The sequence below is a fragment of the Onthophagus taurus genome, chromosome 11 (assembly GCF_036711975.1).
Source record: "Onthophagus taurus isolate NC chromosome 11, IU_Otau_3.0, whole genome shotgun sequence".
NCBI lineage: Eukaryota > Metazoa > Arthropoda > Insecta > Coleoptera > Scarabaeidae > Onthophagus > Onthophagus taurus.
The window spans coordinates 8228257-8250499 of NC_091976.1; the positions used below are offsets into that span (position 1 = coordinate 8228257).

General features: G+C 34.2%; 3 protein-coding genes across 7 annotated transcripts in view; 2 read left to right on the forward strand and 1 right to left on the reverse strand.

Moving 5' to 3' along the window:
- The window catches only part of LOC111421684 (nucleolin-like), a 376547-nt gene that overhangs the window by 353844 nt on the left and 460 nt on the right, over window positions 1-22243 (reverse strand). The window contains exons 2-7 of one of the 5 annotated variants that reach the window (XR_011642035.1): window positions 14795-14857; window positions 14668-14727; window positions 14369-14604; window positions 14271-14312; window positions 12470-13424; window positions 3877-12430 (exon numbers count right to left, since the gene is read on the reverse strand). Coding sequence is in view for 1 of the 5 variants with exons in the window: in XM_071200567.1 (XP_071056668.1) it covers window positions 14381-14604; window positions 14668-14727; window positions 14795-14840 (330 nt within the window). In the remaining 4 variants the exon portion in view is untranslated. Of the gene's footprint in view, window positions 1-3876; window positions 12431-12469; window positions 13425-14270; window positions 14313-14368; window positions 14605-14667; window positions 14728-14794; window positions 14863-22243 lie in introns of those variants that run through there. The other 4 variants (XR_011642036.1, XR_011642037.1, XR_011642038.1 and 1 more) reach the window with 4 other exon arrangements.
- Window positions 968-4391, forward strand: LOC111422063 (uncharacterized). The gene is made up of 2 exons (XM_023055270.2): window positions 968-1058; window positions 1885-4391. The coding sequence occupies exon 2, from the start codon at window positions 1892-1894 to the stop codon at window positions 2972-2974; it is 1083 nt and encodes a 360-aa protein (XP_022911038.2). The 5' UTR covers window positions 968-1058; window positions 1885-1891; the 3' UTR covers window positions 2975-4391.
- Window positions 1336-1722, forward strand: LOC139432048 (uncharacterized). The gene has a single exon (XM_071200383.1). The coding sequence runs from the start codon at window positions 1336-1338 to the stop codon at window positions 1720-1722; it is 387 nt and encodes a 128-aa protein (XP_071056484.1).

Consider the following 22243-nt stretch of genomic DNA (forward strand, 5'->3'; position numbering starts at 1 on the left):
CTTTAACTACCTGTTGATGATTTGGAACGTTTAAGTTTTTATTTTTAAAAGAATGGGTTTTGCAATCGAGCAGATGTTGTTGGGAAACTACTTACCGGTAAGAAACTGCAGTTGAAATTTGGACTCGTACCGTTGGAGGCATTATTCGGGTGGACACTTATGAGAAAAATAAAAACGACAAAAGTTTCAAAAGGGAACGTTTTTGCCACTAGCACGTCGTTGTTGACAAAAGATATGCCGATTTCAAAACTTTGGCAGCTGGATGTACTAGGAATTTCGGATCCAGAAGAGAACCGGTCTAAAGTTGAATTAGAAAAGGCAGTTAAAACATTGTTTAAGGAGACGACAGTGGTAAATGAAGAAGGACGGTATGAGGTGCAGTTGCCTTGGAAGGAAGGACATCCACCATTACCGAATAATTACAATTTGGCGAAGAAGAGACTTCAATCTGTATACAACAAACTTCAAGCAACTGGGGATGTTGAAGGAGACTCTGATGTTTTTGCACAGTGGTTGTCGGAAGGGATTATAGAAACGATACCCCAAGATAAAATCGACAATACCGCACATTATTTACCGCATTCAAAGAGTCCAGTACCACAACTAAGGTGCGTCCGGTATTTGATGCTTCAGCCAAGGAAAAGGAAGACCATCTCTAAACGATTGCTTGGAAAAAGGTATAAATTTGATTGAGTTGATTCCTGATGTGTTGTTACGCTTTAGAATAGGAAGGGTTGGAGTAACATCGGATATCAGAAAAGCGTTTTTACAAATTAGCCTGAATGTCAGTGATAGAGATTTCCTGAAATTCATATGGAAGACAGACGAAGGAAAAGATTTACTATATCGTCACCGAAGGGTGGTATTTGGGGTGAATTCAAGTCCTTTTCTACTCGGCGCTACTTTAGAGCAACATATTGAAAAATGTTGTGGAGGAGAAGGGGAAAACATTTATTGTGTTGATGAGCAAACAAAAGATCTTTTCGTAAGAGAAGCCACTGCGCTGATGGCCGAAGGTGGGTTTGAGTTGACAGGGTGGGAGTGTAGCAAGATAGAAAGTTTGGAAGATCACATTGTGCCATTATTGGGATTAAATTGGAATACAACACATGATACTCTAATGCTTTGTTATACACCTAAGACAACGAATAGCGTGATTACGAAGACAATTGTTCTTTCTTACGCTCAGCGAATATTCGATCCAATTGGAGTAACCAGCCCCACAACTTTGTACCCTAAGCTGATGTTACAGGAAATGTGGAAAAATAAAATTGGATGGGATGAGGAGATAGATGATAAAACGAACAAAATGTTCCTGTTCCCAGGTGGATAAGAATGGGGCCAAACGAGAACTACAGGTCATCGCTACACACATTCTGCGATACTAGCGACAGCGCTTATGCTGCGGCTGTCTTTTTGAGAGTTGAAACCTATGAAGGGGTCAAAACAATCTTGTTACAAGCAAGGTCGAGAGTGGCGCCGATCAAGAAGACGTCCATTCCAAGACTGGAATTGTTAGCGACTACAATTGGTGCTCGACTTGCTATAAGCGTGCAAGAAACTTTAAACGTCGTTGAGGATGTTTATTTCTGGACTAACCCTACCACGGTGCTTGGATGGATAAAACGTCGTCAAGAATGGTCAACTTTCGTGTGGAACAGGGTGAAGGAGATCAGGGAACACGAACGTAGAAGCATGGAAACATTTACCGGGTACAATTAACCCAGCGGATTTGCCATTTAGAGGGTGTTCTCCCAAACAATTGTTCGAATCGAAATGGTGGGAGGACCCTAAGTGGCTAATGAAACCTCCAAATGAATGGCGTGGGATTGAACCAGACGAAGATGAAGAAGAAATTAATGCTGAAAGAAAGAAAAAAACAATTGTGTCGATGATAAATATCAACGATGCAAGTCGTTTCTATCGATTTTTCTCAAGTTATAGGAAAAATGTTCGAATGATTGCTTGGATGTTGCGGTTTGTATATAACTGTAGATATCCTGATATTTTACGTGAAAAATATTGGGTGATTGGAGGACGAAAAGTAATTCGAACTATCGTGAACGATTGTGTTATCTGCAAAAGATACACTGCAAAATGTGCGGAAGAGAAAGCCCCGCCTTTACCCACAAATTGTGTGAAAGATGCTGTTTGTTTTGAGGTTGTTGGAGTGGATTTGGCCGGTCCATTGTATTTACGCGATGGAGGAAAAACCTGGATATGTTTGTTCACGTGTGCTATTTATCGAGCGGTTCATTTAGAGTTGGTGGATTCGTTATTGACGGCAACATTCATAAGGGCTTTGAGAAGATTTATTGCTAGAAGGGGTAGAAAAAATGTGATCTATTCAGACAATGGGACAAATTTTGTCGGAACAGAAAATCTGTTTTCTAAATTAAATTGGGTAGAAGTATCAAATTTCGGCACAGCACAGAAGATCAAATGGTGTTTCAATCCGCCGTCTGCACCATGGTGGGGAGGTTGGTGGGAACGCCTTATAGGACTGCTCAAACAACTGTTAAAGAAAGTGCTGGGAAAAGCTAAATTGACACAAGACGAACTGTATACTGTTTTATGTGATTGTGAGTCTGTCGTAAATTCGCGACCATTAACATTTCTCTCGGAGCAAACGGAGGATTTAATTACTCTATCGCCGGTAGTGTTCTTGCGCGATCTTAGAGAAAGTGGTGTACCGGACTTGGATACCGTGGATAGAAACGCGTTAAACAGACGGTATCGATATTTGCAAAAGTTAAGTGACGATTTGCGCAAAAGATTTCGGTCGGAATGCCTAGGACAGTTACAACAAACGCGATTCGTGAAAAATCCGCGAAACGTGAGCTTGAACGAAGTGGTTTTAATTGGAAATGACAATTCGAAACGGCTTGACTGGATCATGGGACGGGTTATTGAACTGATACCTGGTATCGATGGAAAGGTGCGACTAGTGAAACTCCACACTCCATATGGATAAGTTATTCGTTCACTTCAGAGACTCTATCCCTTAGAGTGCACGAGTCAAGATTCAGAAGAGCAACCACTCCCCTTATTGACGTCGGAGCCAGCATCGGTTGAAGAAGATAGTGATAAGTGCGAGAGTGACGCTGTTCGGAAAACGCGATGTAGGCGCGAGGTCAAATTACCTATGAGATTTTGTGAGTAAGTGTCTCAGGTGGGAGAATGTTGATGATTTGGAACGTTTAAGTTTTTATTTTTAAAAGAATGGGTTTTGCAATCCAAAACGCAAAATAGTTGTTCGTTCGTTAGCAACAGTGTCATAGCGACACAAAAAAAAAGATTATTAATAAATATTAGTTTTGTCATATAATTCGATTGTATTGTGTTCAACTGATTTAAGAAATAGAAAACCACAATTACTGGACGATTACTCAGAGAACGGGTAGTTCTCTTGTATGTGATCACGAAACACTATCTGTATCTTCTTCGTATTATTAACAAATTGGACTAACATAAATTGGGTTACATAGTAATGTAAGGAATTCACTGTTGCCCTGTGTCCTATTAGTAGCGGACCACCTGTATAGTTAAAATGTAGGGTAAACGCACCAGTGTTTGACCGAGCCATATTATTTTTCTTGTAGATCCCTTGTTACGTTTTTATTTTTTTTTCTGTTTCTTAGTGTTTCTTCTCAATAGACAGGTAGCAAAATTTGTTTTATATTTTTTTTGTTTCAGCAGCAGAATTTGAGAATCCTTTGTCCTTACCTTTCCTTTTACCCATTAGATGTCGTTATTCCTTATTTCTTTAAAATTTTGTTTGCAAAATATCTATTAATAATCTTATTAATTTTTTTGGGAGGGAGGATTTTTTTTGTTTGTTAATAAGGGATTTAGTTTTTAAATAAAAGACAGATGTTTAATACCTACAGTATTTATTTTGACTTTTACTTTTGGGAGTTGCGCGATAAGGTACATTTTTTTTTTGGAAATTCGAGTCGAGTATAAATTCGGACCGGTTTTGAAAACTCGGTCTCTTTGGTTTTGGTGACAATTCTCTCTGCCGGTAGTGAAGAAAAGCAACGACGAGTGTAAATCAGCGTAGATAGACATTTTGGAAAATTTGCGATTAAATTTTGGCGTCTTGAGGCTAATCCGAAGACATCGGAAATATCACTCCCGTTTGAAAGTCGCGGTTAAGTCTTTTCTATAACCCGACCCGGATATTTTAACCGGATTTAATATTTTCCACCATTTTCCATAAATTTTTGGGCGTAGACCTCGACCAACTGAGGTAAGAGTTGCTTATTTCGGTTAATCATAACTTTTCCCATCCATATCACAACATCCTTATTATTTATTGTTCCATAATTTCATTGATTAGATTTACCCCTTTCATCTTTAAAAAAAAAAAAAAAAGAAAATGAACCGTTCACACATTCATCCGTTCATTCTTAGCGAATTTTTTTTTTCTAATCGGTATTTACGATCCGTAGGTCTTTCTTTTGGGGGAACCATTTTTTTAAAAGAAATTCTTGGTCCTAAAATTCTGAGCACGTTTTAATAACTTCAATACCACTGGATATCCACTCCTTACCATACCTTCCCTTCACCAAACGAGTTTGCCGGGGAGTTCCTTTTTCTTTATAAATAAGATTTTACTTTGGAACGTTAAACATCTTGGCTGCTTTTTCATCAGATAAACCCCTACTTCTTACATCGAGAGTCTTTTAAAGATCTTCTTCACTATTTTTAAACATAGGTTTCGTTGTCATATTGGTACTAAAAAAATGTTTACCTGATTCATATTTGCTAAATTTTCCATATAGATTTTCCATTTTTTGATAATTGACCACTATAAGAGTCACGTTTGAAGGATAAACGGTTGGTTATCCTTTTAATTTTACACTGACTCATTACTGCTTAAGTGCGGTCAATTACTTTTATTGTTATAAAAAAGGTTTAAAAAAACATTTACACTTATATTTATATTAATCTTAAATATTTATAAAATTTAAAATCGGTTAAAAAACTCAGTTTTGAGTGTTTGTGACCGCATATTTAAACTGATTGTATCTCACTTTTAAAGTATAAAAGTTTTGGTCAAATACTAAACAACTTAAACGGGAAGATATAAATTTAAAAAACAGGTATTACACATTTTTCCATTTTATTAATCAAATATAAATCCCTTGTTTATAGATATATATAGTTATTCAACCGATGTTAGTTTGTGCACATGATACCCAGATGGCAGGGTAATTTATGTGTCGCCATTCATAAAAATTTAAATTTTACTATACGCGCCCTTACGTATTACTACGAAAAACGTAAAATAAGTTGCATATATTTTAGTATTTCTTGCATAGAAAAAAATCGATAAAGTGTCCTTCGAGAATAATACCGAATTGTTGGAGACTATTCGTCGGTAGGTACCGATAGGTACCTTCCGGCGGGCGCGCTTGTGTACAAAGTACACACAATTGTGTTTAAGGGGTAGAATGACGTAATTTCCGGAGAAATAAACCTTTCTTAAGCAGGTATTCCTTTAGAGTTAATTTGTCTTTTGAAGGCTACGGTTGAAAATTTTTTGAGAGGCTTAGAAAATATAAAAAAAAATAAATTAGTGAGATTAAGTGAGTTTGTGTATAAAATACACGTACGCGCCTGTTCGTGTTACTGTTAATTAATTAAGGTAGGTTAATATTTTGAAATCTTTATTTTTAAAACACGAATTTAACGCTGAAAACTTAGGATTTATTTAGTTAATTTTTACCTGAATGATTTCTTTATTTTTATTCAGAATGTCAGGAAATGATAATTTGAGAGATGGCTTGTTAGATTTTTTGGAAGAGGAACCTAAGGAAAGTATCGACGATAGCGATATATCCGATGAAGAAGAAGAAATTGTGCAAAGTGAACATGATAGTGACTCAGAGCAGAGCGCCAATGAAACAGAGGAAGCACACACAAGTAGTGGTGACTTTTTTCTAGGAAGAGGTAAACCGAAAGTAATAAAAAAGACAAGTTCGGCGAGCAAGTCTGAGGTAAACCAACAAGATGACGAATCATTGAAATGGTATAAAAATCCTAATAAGCGACCTTCGAAAATTAGGGGTAAAAATATCGTAAAAGTTCTACCTGGACTTACAACAAAAACACGGAACATTACCGACGAAATAAGTGCATTTCAAGCAATTATTACTCCAAACATAATCAACGATATTGTCCGATATACAAATAAATACATCGAATCCAAACGTAATACGATTTCATATTCGAGGGAACGAGACTGCCAAAATACAACCATTTGCGAAATATTAGCTTTATTTGGAACTCTTTTCTTGATTGGTACGAAGAAAGGATCTCATGTAAACGTGATGGATCTGTGGAATAGTGATGGCACCGGCATTCAATTTCTCCGAGCAGTAATGGGTTCCAAACGATTTTTATTTCTGTTGAGAAGTCTTCGTTTTGATGATAAATCAACAAGGAATGAGAGGAAGAAAACGGGTAAGTTGGCTCCAATCAGATCAATCCTTGATTCCTTTGTCAATAATTGTAAAAACAGTTATAACGTTAGCGAATATGTAACCATTGACGAAATGTTGCACTCGTTTAGAGGTAGATGTAGTTTTGTGCAATATATACAAAGCAAACCTGCTAAATACGGTATACAAATTTTTGCCATGTGCGATGCCAAATCTTTTTATACCAGCAACTTTGAAGTTTATTGTGGGCAACAACCAAAAGTTTCCAATTCACCCATCGACATTGTGAAACGGTTAATAACACCAATTGAAAATTCTGGTAGAAATCTAACGACGGACAATTGGTATAGCAGCTTAACCTTAGCTAAATATCTTCTAGAAAAAAAATTACATTCATCGGAACATTACGTAAAAACAAACGTGAAATTCCTCCGGAGTTTTTGCCAAATAAAAATCGTCAACCTCAATCATCTTTATTTGGCTTTCAACAAGATACTGCATTAGTCTCTTATGTCCCAAGAAAAAACAAAGCCGTTATATTATTATTATCCACGATGCACGACTTACCGGAAGTTGACGAAGAATCTCATAAACCCGAAATAATTTTAAGTTAGAATCAAACAAAAGGAGCAGTAGATACGGTTGATAAGATGTGCGCTGCCTACTCTATTTCGAGGGTCACTAGACGATGGTCATTAGCCCTGTTTTTTACGCTGCTAAATATAGCGGGAATAAACTCGCAAATATTGTATTTTACAAAACATTCTACGGGAAATCAGTGTCGTCGAAGAATTTTCTTATATAATTAAGCAATTACTTTAATGAAAGAGCAACTAATTATGAGAGCTCAAATAATTTCGCTGCCAAAGGATATTCGAGCGTTTTTGCAAATATCCTACATGGGCGCTGAGTGCGGGACGTCGGAAACACAACCAACTCAATCTAAAAAACGAGGGAGGTGTAAATTGTGTACAAATACAAATATTACACAAAAATGTTGTAAATGTAAGCAATTCATATGTAAAAAACACTCAAAAACTATGATAACTTGCTCGACTTGTGAAATGCATTCAGACTCTGACTCATAATTGATTTATTAGTTGTTTATTATGTTATTATGTTATTGTAAACACATAAAATATAACAATAAAGTGTCGTGTATTCTCTGTATTGTTTTTTTTTTGTGAATTAACAACATGTAAATTTCCCCCAAAAGAAGAAATTTTCCTATGTGTACATTGTACACTACGCGCCTGCTCGTGTAATAAAAATAGGCGCGCCTGCCGAAAGGTTAAGAAGTTTGTTTTAAAGATTATATTTTATATACCGAGTCATTCAAATTGCGACTACCTAATAACTCATAAAACATCAATTTTTTCAAAAAAGTTTCAGATAAAACTTTCATCGTATAAAGGCGGAAAGTATTCTGAACGATTTTTATTGCATATTAGAAGCGCCATCAATATTTTTCAATTGTTAAGTATGCTTTTCAAAGGCTACATATTTTTTGATAAGCATGGTTTTTCGAAAGAAGAGCCAATTGTAAAGTTACCTATAATCCCACAAAATATATTAACTGCCCAACGTCGTTAGTAATTCATTTCACGTAACCAATAAGAATTTTCTAGTAACCAATAAAGCATACTTGTATCTAATAACAAAATGAAAATGGCTTTTGGATATCATTCTCCTAAAGCTCTTGATGCAAAGACGTCTGTCAAGTTGGCACTACATCCTGCGATTTGAATAAAAAAAACTATTGCATTAATTGTCGTTTAATTAGTTGTAATTTGTCGTAAAGTTTACAAATTTGTCGCTTCCTTTTTTATAAACAATACTTGAAATATTGCATTTTTGAGGTAGTGCTAACTTGACAGTGGGAATCTATGGTAAAGAGTGGAGATAACAAAAAACTAATGACGTCATTCATTGTCGCTTAATTAGTTGTAATTTGTCGAAAAGTTTACAAATTTGTTGCGTCCTTTTTTATAAACAATATTTGATATATTGCATTTTTGAGGTAGTGCTAACTTCTTGACAGTGGGAATCTATGGTAAAGAGTGGAGATAACAAAAAACTAATGACGTCATAAATTGTCGCTTAATTTGCTATAATTTGTGGTAAACTTTACAAATTAGTCGCATCCTTTTTTATAAACAATATTAGCTGTACCCCGCGCGCGTTGCTACGCCACCAACTAAAATAAATTTGAAGGAAAGAAATGCAATATTTCAAATATTGTTTATAAAAAAGGATGCGACAAATTTGTAAACTTTACGACAAATTACAACAAATTAAGCGACAATTTATGACGTCATTAGTTTTTTGTTGTCTCCACTCTTTACCATAGATTCCCACTGTCAAGTTAGCACTACCTCAAAAATGCAATACCTCAAAAATTATTCATAAAAATTACAACAAATTAAGCGATAATATAATTAATGCATAGTTTTTTTATTCAAATCGCAAGATGTAGTGCTAACTTGACAGACGTGATGCAAAGAGCGTACGGGTGAAATTTATGGCAATGTAAAAATCTAAGTACACCGCATGGGGTACAGCAGAGTCATAAGAAATTACGCGAGAAGAAATATATGGATTATTACAAACAGCAGCTTAAACATTGAATTTCTTGTAGCGCCTTTTTCTCTATTGAAGATCTTACACAAGATAGGATGTTTCTGTCTAGAAATCTTTGTTCGAATAAATTTTGGGCATAATTAATATCCCTGCTCCATAAACAAAAATCATTTTAGTTTTTTCAGCAATCATGTCCCTTTCCATGCATAATTAAAATAAGCAATAAAGTTACTATTTTACAACATAAGTAATTTGTCATTTGCAATTATAAGTAGTTAGCAGGATTTGTCATGTTTTTTGTTATTATATATTTATGATTTTCATTATGTTCAGTTAAGTCACCTTTAAAAAGTTCATTAATATACAGGTGTTTCTAAATTAATGCGAAAGATTTCAAGGAGTGATTTTTCAGCAAAAATTAAGGAGATCATATAAGTTTTTGTTCAAAACCTCTTCCCCACCGAGTTACAGTACTCTAAAGTTAGGAGAAAAAATTGTTTTTATTTAATAAATCCACTATGGAGGAATTTAGAAGATTGAAATTTGGCAGATAACTGTTGTTAATAAAATGACATTTTTTGACGATTTTATAACGCAAAAATGTTATTACAAGAGGCTGAAAAAATCAACCCCATAATAGTTTGCATTAGAACTTTTTAATACGTCTACATTTTTCTATTTAAAAACTTTTTAAAAATTAAATAGTGGGATTCAATACGGAACTTTTTTGTCTCTTGACATTTTCTCCTAAAATTGTTAGTTTGATCACAAAAAAATAAAAATAATATACAGGCTCAAGTGAATTAATTCAGAGATTGGTTATTATTAGTCAAAGAAATGAAGTTATGCCAAATTAACAATTTGCTAGTTGTAAAATGTCAAGAAATAAGAAAGTTGCAGATTTTTCCCTTAATTATTATTAAAGCTATAAGTTGGTTTTGAGCAAAAAGTTATATGAAAAACACCCCGTAATTTTCGCTGAAAAATGATCCCTTGAAATCTTTCACATCAATTTAGAAACACTCGTTAATAAAATCAGAAATACATACTTCGTTTTCATTTATTTAATTGATTCTAATTAATATTTCTTAATTTTCGTATTTGTATTTTAACCAAAAAATTCTCAACGACGAAATAATAAAGAACGAATTTGTATACGTGAAATCGTTTATCCAAACACGAGTAGTTGCAAAAAAACTTTGTTTATACTACCTACTCGTTTGATATGTGTAGGAACGCTCGGCGCTACCACGTCTGGAATTAAGTCTGCAATAGGACGAACAAAAATCAAAACTCACCATTTAATTAGCAAGGCAATTTTTGGTTCTCTGTTATAAAAAAAGGACAGATAGATATTTTTTAAAATATTTAGATGTAATGTTTAATATAATTAAATATTTTATATGTTAAATAATTTCGTGTTCAATCACATAAATTCAATTAATCTTTTATTCTGAGTATGCAACTTCTACTACAAGTTGGATTTCCAATTTTATTCAATTCATTCATAAATGATGTTTTTCTCGTTTGCCGTTAGAGACAGCACGAGCTAGAGCAACCCAACTCGACCGGTTGGATAACTATGTATATCTATAAACAAGGATAAATCCTTGTGAGATTATAAAACAACCAATTCGTCTAGTATTTGACCGTTTGGTCAAACACTAATTTTTAAATAAATTTTATTTCAACAAATAATTAAATAAAGTGGTATTTTTTTAATATAACCAATAGAAAACTTAATTATTAGATCACTGGCAAACAAAAAAAAACATCATACATGCAAAAATGGCTGAATAGTACTACCCTGTTTGGGTGAATTTCTAAACATAAAAAGTACGTTTAGCACGATGCGAATAGGCCGGCAGTTAGCGCGAAATTAAACAAAAACTTAAGAACGTATGGTCGTGGACTTTTTGTGTACTAGGGGGTGGAGAGGAGACTGGTGGCTATTTATGGATATATTTATAATTTTTTAGATATTCCTTGGATCCTTATTTTTCACATTTTTTTACAAAAACGGTCAAACACCGACCAACGGTCAATTACTGGCGTTTTACCCTATATGTATATGGCTAAAAAAAATTATATGCCTCGATTAACGATGAGAGGACAACAAGGAAAGTTGAAGAGCTCTGTGACATAAAGAAAAGAGCAGATCGAGAAAACGATGGGTGGATGTGGAAGATCATTTAGACTTAAACTTTTAATGGTGTAGCTCTCAGGGGCTAGTAAGTTAATTTCTGCATGAAAAGTTTTCTCCCTCGATAATACTTGTTAGCTGTTACAGCAATTTTTCCATTAATTATCAGATTTTTAGAAATTGAGATGGGAAATTGGAAAACATAAAATAAAAAAAAAAACAGAGTTAAAATAAAAGTACATTAAGCAAAATATAAAAGCAGCTAAAATGAAACTAGTTAAACTTTAAAATTACAAAAACAATTCCATTCGAAATATAACTACGGAACAAGATTATACCCGCGATATTAAACAAACAGAACACAATAATTTCATTTCTGTTTCATACAATAAAATTAATAATTACGATATTAACAAATATAAAAAATTTTCGAATTCTTCATTGTCCAATATCTATGTCTTAGAAATAATTTATTTCCTCGAACGTATTGAAATAATATTTTCAGTACTTCTAATAATGTTTCTATTGAAAGATATTTGAGGTGGACTATAATGTCCACATTCGTTCACAATTCGACATGTTGAAGCTGAAAGTTTCATTGATATATGATGATGCGTTCCGTTGGTATAAGAAAAGATCGATATGCGATTTTCGGAAAACATAGAGATCTTTCGATTTAACCGAATACATGTGGAACAATCATGAATTGACATGGTATCACGAACGAAAATTCTTAAACATTTTGATAAAACATTATCATCACGTAGCACCATTTCCAGTTTTGCTACGAGATTGATTCGCTCTATCACATTTAAGATTTCAGCTTTTGCTTTTATCGTCTGAATATCGCTAACAAACCGTTGATTACGTTAGAAAGTGTTATTGTTACGAAGAAAATAAAAAATACGAAAATTATTATGTCTAAAACTGAGCTTAAATTTCCGTCTTGTAATAACGATCCAGTATCAAGTTCGCCGGAAAACATCGCGATCACTTTAATATATGTTGAAATTGGATTATCAAAAAATGTTTCGTTTTTATGTCAGTACTATTTTCGTATGATTTACGATAAATAATGTAAAATGCAAAAGTGAAGGCCACAAGTAAAATTGAAGCCCATAATACAAATTTAAAAAAATTCCACGAAACCGTTTTAAAAATGGAAACGTAAGTGGAAAAATGCAGAATTCGAGCAATTAAAAACATCATTTTAAGTGAAGACGAGAAAATAGCTGCGGCCAATATTTCATTATAATAACTTAAATCCGTTCTACCGATATCACTTAATAACGTATACCCTGTTGAAAACAATATAAAAAAATCTAAATAATTTTCAGGGTCCATTATGTAATCGTAAGTATGTAAGTACATTTGTAGAAATTCTTTTATGAGGAATATAACATAAGTAATGCTTAATAGATAGATAAAACCATAATTATTATCGGTATATCTTTCAGTACAAATATGACCGATTAAATAGGCCACAAACATCGAATGAAATACACAATTAATCCTAAATAACCGTTCCATTTTAAAACACTTAAGATAGAATATCGTCGAAATAAGCGGGTGATGTAATAAATGATGCAGTTTGGGATTTTTACCTATACGCAGGATTACTTCTGTTTCTGACGATTTAACAGAAAACAACGTTGTATAATCGAATGTTAAAACCTTCGATTCTTCACATTCCTGAAAAAGGAATGATCGCCTTTTTATACAGCTATCTAAATGTTTTTCTAAATCCTCTGCGTAGATATTATCGATAGGCATAACTTCAACCTCATTTTTAATATCCAATCGAGCACCTCGTTTCAATAGAGTAATAATCGTCTCTAGATTCGCGTATTTTGCGGCGTAATGCATCGGAGTATATCGGAGTTTAAATTTCCGTTTTCGGATGCGATGTACAATGGATTATTATTTTCAAGGATTGGTTTGATTCCTTTTAGTACCAAAAATATTATGATTTCTGTCAAATTTCCATCACAAGCCAAACGAAAACAACCATCACTATCAAAATTGTCTCTAACATCCGCTTCGTTTGATAGAAAATAATCTATAAATCTTTGTTCTTTACGTGACCGTATGAGAGCTTTTAAGTTGTGCTGAATGAGATTTATTTCATTAATTGATTCTTTGCTGCTATAGTGGTCAAATACTTGATTTGGAAAATCTTGATCTCTCGCTATGGGTAGAAGCTCTATAGCGGATACATCTGAGATGGAACTACTTTCAGAAGTCATTTTTACCTGAAAAAAAATGCATGAATTATAAAAAATATATAGTATATGAGAATTATTCATAAAAATATAGATTTGTGTAATCAAATTCAACGTGGAGCTAGCAAAGATTATCATCCGTAAAAAGATACACGTAACCCTTACGCCCAAAAGCTAATTCGAACCTTGGACGCTATTACCAAGATATGGCTTATTATGGAGACAACATTCTGAACGCGTAGCACAACGCATCTATCGCCAAGCGATCCTAGAGGTATTAGCATATATAAAGTGAAACAAAAGTTTAGAGCCTTAAAAAATGTTGGTATGAGCTTTTGGTACTGTTAAGTTAACAACAGAACAGATTTTAAACACTTAATTTAGTGGGATTATCCATTTTAGCGATTCAGTTGTTATAAATAAATTTATTATGGGGCATAGCATATTTTATTACTAATTAAATTATTAATTATTACGAAATTATTAAGAAAGCTGATAAGATATGTCAACTTATTTGGATCCAAGATACAAAATGAGCTTTTTTGATGGTGATTTAACTAACGAAGCAACTCTAAAAAGAGCATATTTTAATTAATAATTGGCGATATTTCCACAAGGATCCTTCAAGAAATTAATTCTATAGCGAATTTTGCAAGTTATCGATGAAAATAGCAACAGTAGGTAGAAAATGACGACACTTCTGACGTCACAGCATGGCATGAGGATACTTCTGACGTCAGAGCCCCTCCAAGCCCCCACCCCGCATGGTGGGGTTAGGATGGGCGTTGACGAAAGAAGTCCCCCACCCCACGCCACCACACGTGACCAATAGAAGTGCCCCCATTTTCAGAGAGAGAGAGAGAGAGAGTGACTTACCACACCACCAACATCCTCCTTTTTTCACTAGCGCCGAAATTTCTATAACAATAAAAAAAGATATAATAATACTAGGGTGAGAAAAAAATATTGCTTACCATTGATAGCATCTAAAAATCGATATCAAATACTTCGATGAAGGGTGAAACTGGGGGAGGAGGTTGTTCTGAGGGAGATACAGGACTATCTCTCCAATCTTGTCCTTGAGGGTAGTATAGCGTGCTTTCGCTTCCATTCCCCTCATCCTCATCCTCCTCATCATCATCCTCCTCCTCCTCCTCCTCCTCCTCCTCTTCCTCCTCCTCTTCACTATCGGTATTCATGTACATGATTTCTATATCAATAAAAAATAAAAAAATAAGAGATAATTATAGTAAGATGAAAATATATTGTTTACCGTTCGATGCTATCGGTATCAGCGGTGGTGGTGGAGGTGAATCCTCTACATAAATTATTTCTATAACATCAAAAAATGAAAAAAAAATAGGGTATAATAATAGTAAAACGAGAAAAATATTGCTCACCGTTTGGTGTCGCCGCCACCGTTGCTGCTGCCCTTCTCATCATCATCACAACATAAACAGCAACTGTGCTTTCGAAAAAAAAACATGAAAACATTGTGTAAATTTTTAAAAATAAGTTTTTCTTCAAACGTCATTAAATGACAACTTTGTTGTCGTGTTTACTCGCGGTAGAAGTAAGTCATTGTTGCATAACGACGGTTGCTAAGATCAACATAGCAAAAAAGTACTTCAGCGTTATGGCGCTAAAGTAAATTTCACTTTAGCGCCATAACGTTGAAGAACATTTCACTTTAGCGCCGTATTATTTGCAACGTTTGAAGAAAAAATACTATGTTTTATTCGGAAGAGAAGCAGATTCGTTTGTGGCTGGTCCGTCATTGCCGGACTCACTTCGTTCGTCCGGCAAACTGTCGGACACGCCACAATTTTAACGGCTCATCTGTCATTAGCGACTCACTGCGTTCGTCGCTAAGCGACAGACCACGCCATAAAAAGCACTGCTTCTCTTCCATATAAAACAATATACTATTATATTATTAATATATACTTTAAATTTAAGAAAATAAAAAAAACTTATTTCCGCTATATATTTTATTTTATTATTAATTTAGCTATAAAAACCAAGTTCATTCGCGTCTAAAAAATTATCTTTTTCGCATAATTTTTTCCTAGTGTTAATTAAGCGCTCATCGTTGTTGTTGTTGTTGTTGTTGTAGTGCGGCAGTAGTAGTAGTAGTAGTAGTAAAGTCTGGTGTAGGGGAATAATGAGAGTTCTGCAGCGGAAGTATTCCTTCATTCCTTCGTGACGTCACACGGGCCTGTGTTGTTGGTTGCCTGCCTCGTGCGACGCCACCTAGCGGTGGGTGGTGGAACTAAAAGGGTGTGGTTGGCCTGATAAACTATAGATGGCGGTCGCAGCGCCCTCTGGTGTCGGGTAGTGAAATTGCAAAAGGGAATCTACGAGCTGAGCTATTAAAATGGCGACGTATACACCACTTTTGAAAGCTGGAGGGCGTGTTAAAATTATAAAATTTAAATTGAAAAAAATGAAGACTTAAGGGAAGGGGTAAATTATTGAATTGAATAATTAAGAAATAAAAAATGTTTCAGAAGGGTGGGAGTTGAACTCTAAGATGAATAAACCATATGTACCTGCGTAAATTGAACTCTAAGATGAATAGCTCACTGAGCTACTGAAACACTTTGCTAATTTTACCGTTAAAGTTAGTATTATAAGGGAAAAAAATAATAAAAAACAATGCAAGTTTAACACATATATTAAAATAATAATAATATAAAGTACTTAATGGGATACAAATTCGAAATCCATCATTGGATTAGCCTTTCCAATGTCCATATAACCGTTCAATCTTAACCCAACGCCATACAAATCGTCAGCTGAATTTACAAGTTCAATAAATTCATCATCCACCATGTTAAGATAGCGTTTCGGTAGAAATACAATATTTTCTTCCAGCTCTACTAGCAGTGCAGGAAATTTCGCATTTTCTAATTTACTTAAAGAAACTATCGAATAAAATTTTCCTACCTCCAATTCACTACACGGAAGTTTGGGCTTGTTAACGAAATTACACTTAAATCCCTTCATTTGCGCTAACTTTTTTTCAATAGCCGATAGCGAAGCCGAAGAGTTTGTTGTTGTTGTAGAATAACCATCATCGGCTACTTCTTCTTCTCGTTTTTTAGAGGTTTTACATTGAAAAGGTTTCTTGGTGTTGGCTCACGTCTTTTTTTAGGGGTTGAAGAATGGTGTGATGACGATGATGATGTTAAAATTTTCTTGTATTGCACTTTTCAATTACATATAAAATAATAATTTTCATCATGCCTAAAGTGCAATACAAGAAAATTTATTTTAATAGCTCAGCTCGTAGATTCCCTTTTGCAATTTCACTACCCGACACCAGAGGGCGCTGCGACCGCCATCTATAGATTATCAGGCCAACCACGCCCTTTTAGTTCCACCACCTACCGCTAGGTGGCGTCGCACGAGGTAGGCAACCAACAACACAGGCCCGTGTGACGTCACGAAGGAATGAAGGAATACTTCCGCTGCAGAACTCTCATTATTCCCCTACTAGCAACAACTACTAGCATTCAACTACTCTTATTAACACATTGGAAAATTATCAAATTCATATTCCAAGAAATGGATTTTATACGAATTTTTAAAACATAATCGACGAAAATTGCAATATTCGAAAAAGTTTTTGACATTCCGCTAATGGCGCTAAATTTCATTTCGACTAAATAGTAGTTGAGTTATCATCGATATACAAGTTGACGAAGAATCACATAAACCCGAAATAATTTTAAGTTATAATCAAACAAAAGGAGCAGTAGATATGGTTGATAAGATGTGCGCTGCCTAACACACAAACTCGCAAATATTGTATTTCACAAAACATTCCGCGGGAAATCTGTGTCGACGAAGCATTTTCTTCGGTAATTTAGCAATTGCGTTAATGAAAGAGCTACTAGAACTAATTATGAGAGCTCAAATAATTACGCTGCTAAAGGATATTCGAGTGTTATTGCACATGTCCTACATGGGATGTCGTTGAAGTTAGCAAGGGATTCAGAAACGAAATTCACATTTTTACAGCGGACCAAGCAAATAGTGTTGTACTCTATTTATAATTTATTAGTATTTATTAATATTATATTTATTAGTGACAATAACTTTCAATAATGACTTTCAATTAAAATTCATTATTATTAAATAAAAATGTGGGATCGAAATCAAATCACCCTCTCATTATGTGAAAAATTCATATTTGTATTGAAAAAGCTTGATGATCCATTAAGTTCACTCCAAATATCAAAATCAATATTTCGAATAACATATCTAATTGTAAGCACCACCCGGAAATACGTAAAAAATTCATAAATTATAATAAATAATATATCCGCAAGATACGGGCATACAAAACTAAACTATAACTACAACCACGATAAAAAACCAGAGCGAAGTCAAAGAAACTACAATTACAATAACAATTCGAACTGTGATAATAATGATAAAACCTACGGTAGTAATAATAGATATGATAATAATTACTGGGGGAATTCTACGAGCAATGCGAAGGAGCAGCCATGGGATCACCTCTGTCTCCTGTGATAGCCAATTTTTACATGGAGATGTTTGAAGAGGAGGCGCTAAAGAAGAGTCCTTGGAAACCGAAGCTATGGCTCCGTTACGTCGATGACACTTTCGTGATCTGGCAACATGGAAAAGAGCAACTCCAGGAATTTCTAGACCACTTCAATTCACAGCACCCCATGATAAAATTTACCATGGAAACAGAAAATGCAATACAGTTGCCATTCCTGGATGTGTTAGTCACTAGGAAGACAGATGGGGGCATGGAACTGGGAGTATATCGAAAGAAGACACATACGAATAGGTACATGCAGGCTTCATCCCACCACCACCCACAACAGAAGAGGTCCGTGATTCAAGCCTTATTCCAGCGAGCAGAGAGGATATGCGATAAAGAGAACCTAAGAAAAGAAGAAAGATTCCTAGAAGATGTGCTGCAGAAGAACGGCTATACGATGAGAGATATCCGACGATCTACCAAACCACACAAACAGAAGGATGACTCGGTAAGTACGACACTAGCCGGTTTTATCTGCCTTCCTTATGTTTCAGGTATGATGGAGCGAATTGCGAGGCGTCTGAAGAAAAATGATATCGTGGTACGATACGGTACGATCAGCAAAATACAAAACGCTCTTCCGATAGCCAAAGACAAACTAACCCTATTAAAGGGAGCTGGAGTCTACCGGCTATCTTGCAGTTGAGGGAAATATTACGTTGGCCAAACTGGACGTAACATCGAGTGCCGCATCAAGGAACACGAAAGAGACATCCGACTAAGGAAGATCCAACAATCTGCAGTCGCAGAGCATTGCCACAAAGGAGGACACAGCATAGAGTTCGAAAAAACTAAAAGTGCTAGCAAGAAACGGACATTACTTCCAAAGATTGACGAGAGAGGCGATAGAGATTCATCGACATGGGAATAACATGAATAGAGAAGATGGCTGGGAACTCAGCCGCACATGGAAGATGTTGGTGAACTCAACGAAGCCTTCTCCACCCGGATTTGACAAAACAACTTGGTTGACAATTAGACACTAATTAGTTACTAATTACCTTTTCATGTATTTATTGTCAAATTTTAAAACGAATTCGTCACTTCGAACACCTTTCTGAAGAAGGTTGCAACATGGCATCCGAAACGTCAAACATTTTTTCGAAAAACGCACGGCTTAACCCGAAAATTTCTAGTTCTAGGTCTAGTGTTAGTTCTAGTTTTAGTTTAAATATTAAAAGTTGTTATTGTGTCAATTTAATTTATTATTTGCAAGATTTTTTCCTTGAAAATTATTAACCATAAGTCTTATACAGGTTGGTCCGTTACTAATGGAACACAGAGCAACAGTGAATTTCTTACATTAAATTATTACAATTTATCTCAGTCTACTTGTTAATAATAACGAAGATACAGATGAGTAAAGTTTATACTTTATTTTCGTTTTTCTTTAATAATTTTCACTGTCGATTAGCATTAATACTCTAGTATTAATGCCAATTGACGGTGTTAGTCTAGTGTTTGACCAAATAATCTTTTTCAACGCCAACCAATGTTTACTGAACATAATTAAAGTTTGCAAAGTGGCTTTAAACAGTGATTATCTTGGAAACGGAGAACTTTAGAGAAGATTGGTAGGTATACCAAATTTATGTAAAAATGTCTGAGAAACTGTTTCAAGTTGTGTGAGTTGCAAAAATTTTAACGATGAAAAGGATATGTCTACTTTAAAAGAGTTTTTTAAGGCAGGCAGTGCCATCTGAAAGATAAATTAAAACTAATACCAAATTATTATTTATCGTCTTAAAAAATGGTAATGCATCAATTTTCATGGTCATAATGCAAGAGAAAACGAAATATTTAAAGAAAAGCGAAAATAAAGTATTAACTTTAATCATCTGTATTTTCATTATTATTAACAATTGGACTAACATAAATTGGGTTAAATCGTAACAATTTAATGTAAGGAATTCACTGTTCCTCTGTGTCCTAGTAGTAACGGACCACCCTATAGGTATATAAAAATATAGGTAGATACAATTAAATAAAATCGCAGTATATCGTAAAATACTTCATCCTTGTTAATTGTATAGATACTTTTTAATTTCCACCAATTTTGAAGTAAAAAATTGACAAAAATATCTTTTTGGCCAAGATTTTTAACTAATTCGCTTCTGTGCGCCGCGCCGCGAAAAAAAAGCAAAAAGCCGCGATATTATTTCGTTTGAATACTTGCTATTTTCCACTTCAAATAACGCAAAATATAAAATTTATCAAAATTGAGTTTGGAGGTGTCACAACATTTTTTTAAAAAGTTAAACAAGTCGGACAATCGGCCAAACACGTATAGAACGCTGCACCGCAGAGAACCCCTCAAATTTTATATGGGCCAGCATTCAACCAGTATCGTCCCCAGATGCTCTCAGACAAGGTACCGAATGGCGTGGTGATAATTGCTATAAAATAAACGACAAAACCTATTTTCATGTTTAAGATCCACCACATTTATTGAAAGGTCAACAATATACTGCAAAATGGCAACACATATTGGATGCATATTACATCGACAATCCATCCAGTGAATTTCGTGCCATGCCAAAATTGAAGGATGACCACGTAATTCCTGGTAAAATACGAGTTATGAAAGTGTCGTGTGCTAGCCAAACGTTTAGTTGTACAGTAGCTTCTGTAATGGCACTATTTGTACGATCAGGTAGCAATTTAGCCATTGTTAGTAATATTTATAGAATGATAATTGCATTTTGAACTTCACAGGTACAACTAGTGCAGATGGACGAATTTTGGACCAGTCTGCAATGGACACTGTGTACACAATCAAATTTTTCAATGATCTATTCGATAGTGTCAATTCCAGTCAGTTAGCGCTAAACACAAACATACCATTATGTTGTGCAGTAACGAATAAATCGCCTCATCTGTCTTTTTGGCAAAATGCTAAAAAAATGTTGTCTACCATGAAATTTGTAGATAAGAAAGGCAGCAGATCAACACCACCATCCATCAAGAACTGGATTGTTACGTTAAATAGTTTGGAGGGCATTTTCAAATATCTGCAAGAAAAATATGGTATATCCAGTTTAAAAACACGATTATTAAACCAAGATCCAATAGAAAATTTCTTTGAACAAATGAGACAACATAGTGGAAGAAACGTCAATCCGGCCCCAGTTAATTTTATTGGAAATTTTAAAACTTTGTTAATTAATAATTTCGTTAGTACTCATTCACTGGGTGCCAATTGTGAAAATGAAGATGGAACAAAATTATTAAATAATGTAAATCAGTTCCTTTCATTTGACGTAGGAGAAGAAGAGTGTACTCCTCAATCAATACAAATTTCTTCATTTCCAACAGTAACATATATGCCATATGCCGACAAAATTGCAGTAGGCTATATTAGTGGCTTTCTTGCCAAACAAATTGCCTCTTTTTACAAATGTGAAATTTGTAAACAGAATATTTTAACAACTAACAAAGTTCAAGAGTGGCATGATTTGGTGTCAGAAAAAGATTCCGCACCGTTGGCTCCTAAAGTGATGTATTGCACAAGAAATTTTATTCGAGGGTTATATGCTTCATATAATATTATTATACATGTACTACCTAATGTATGTTTCAAAAAAGGTTTTTTTTACGCATTGTATAATTATTTAAAAAATGAAGTGAACTTTAATTTCACAGTTTGTGAACATACAGAAGAAGTTGTGAACAACATTTTAAAAGAATTTTTAATTTTTTGTAGTTTTAATTGGACGACCGGTATAAACAGAATTCTTAATGGCAAAGATATCCGCGCCAAATATCGTAATGATCCTATTTGTAATCAGGCTCATAAGTTACAACAAAAACGCAGATCGTAAAAAGGTGCTTATTGTATATATTTTTATGTATTTAAATAATATTTTTTTTACTTACTATGGTGTATTATTTTTTAACTTTACTTATGAGTATACCCAAATATGTTCCAACACCTCCAGTATTAATTGAATACATTTAATATATATCCCGATAAACTTTAAATTAATACTACTTTCTTATTAAAATAAAATTTCAGTACAAACCCGTTAAATACATTAAAATAAGTCGAATTAATAAATAATAGAAAAGAAAATGTTAATTTATGTTATTCACAAAAGGTAATTCATATAATCTTTTCATTTTTTATTGCAGTTGAACTTATAAAACATATGCACTTAGAAAAATGCTGTGAAATTTATAGCTATATCACCGTAAAATTAAAATCTATTGTACTTATATTTTACTATGGTTTTTAAACAAATAATTATAAGTACAATACATTCATTAC

Excerpts from the sequence above, each read along its gene's own strand:
- LOC111422063 (XM_023055270.2), top strand. The coding sequence starts at position 1,892 with ATGATAAATATCAACGATGCAAGTCGTTTCTATCGATTTTTCTCAAGT.
- LOC139432048 (XM_071200383.1), top strand. The coding sequence starts at position 1,336 with ATGGGGCCAAACGAGAACTACAGGTCATCGCTACACACATTCTGCGAT.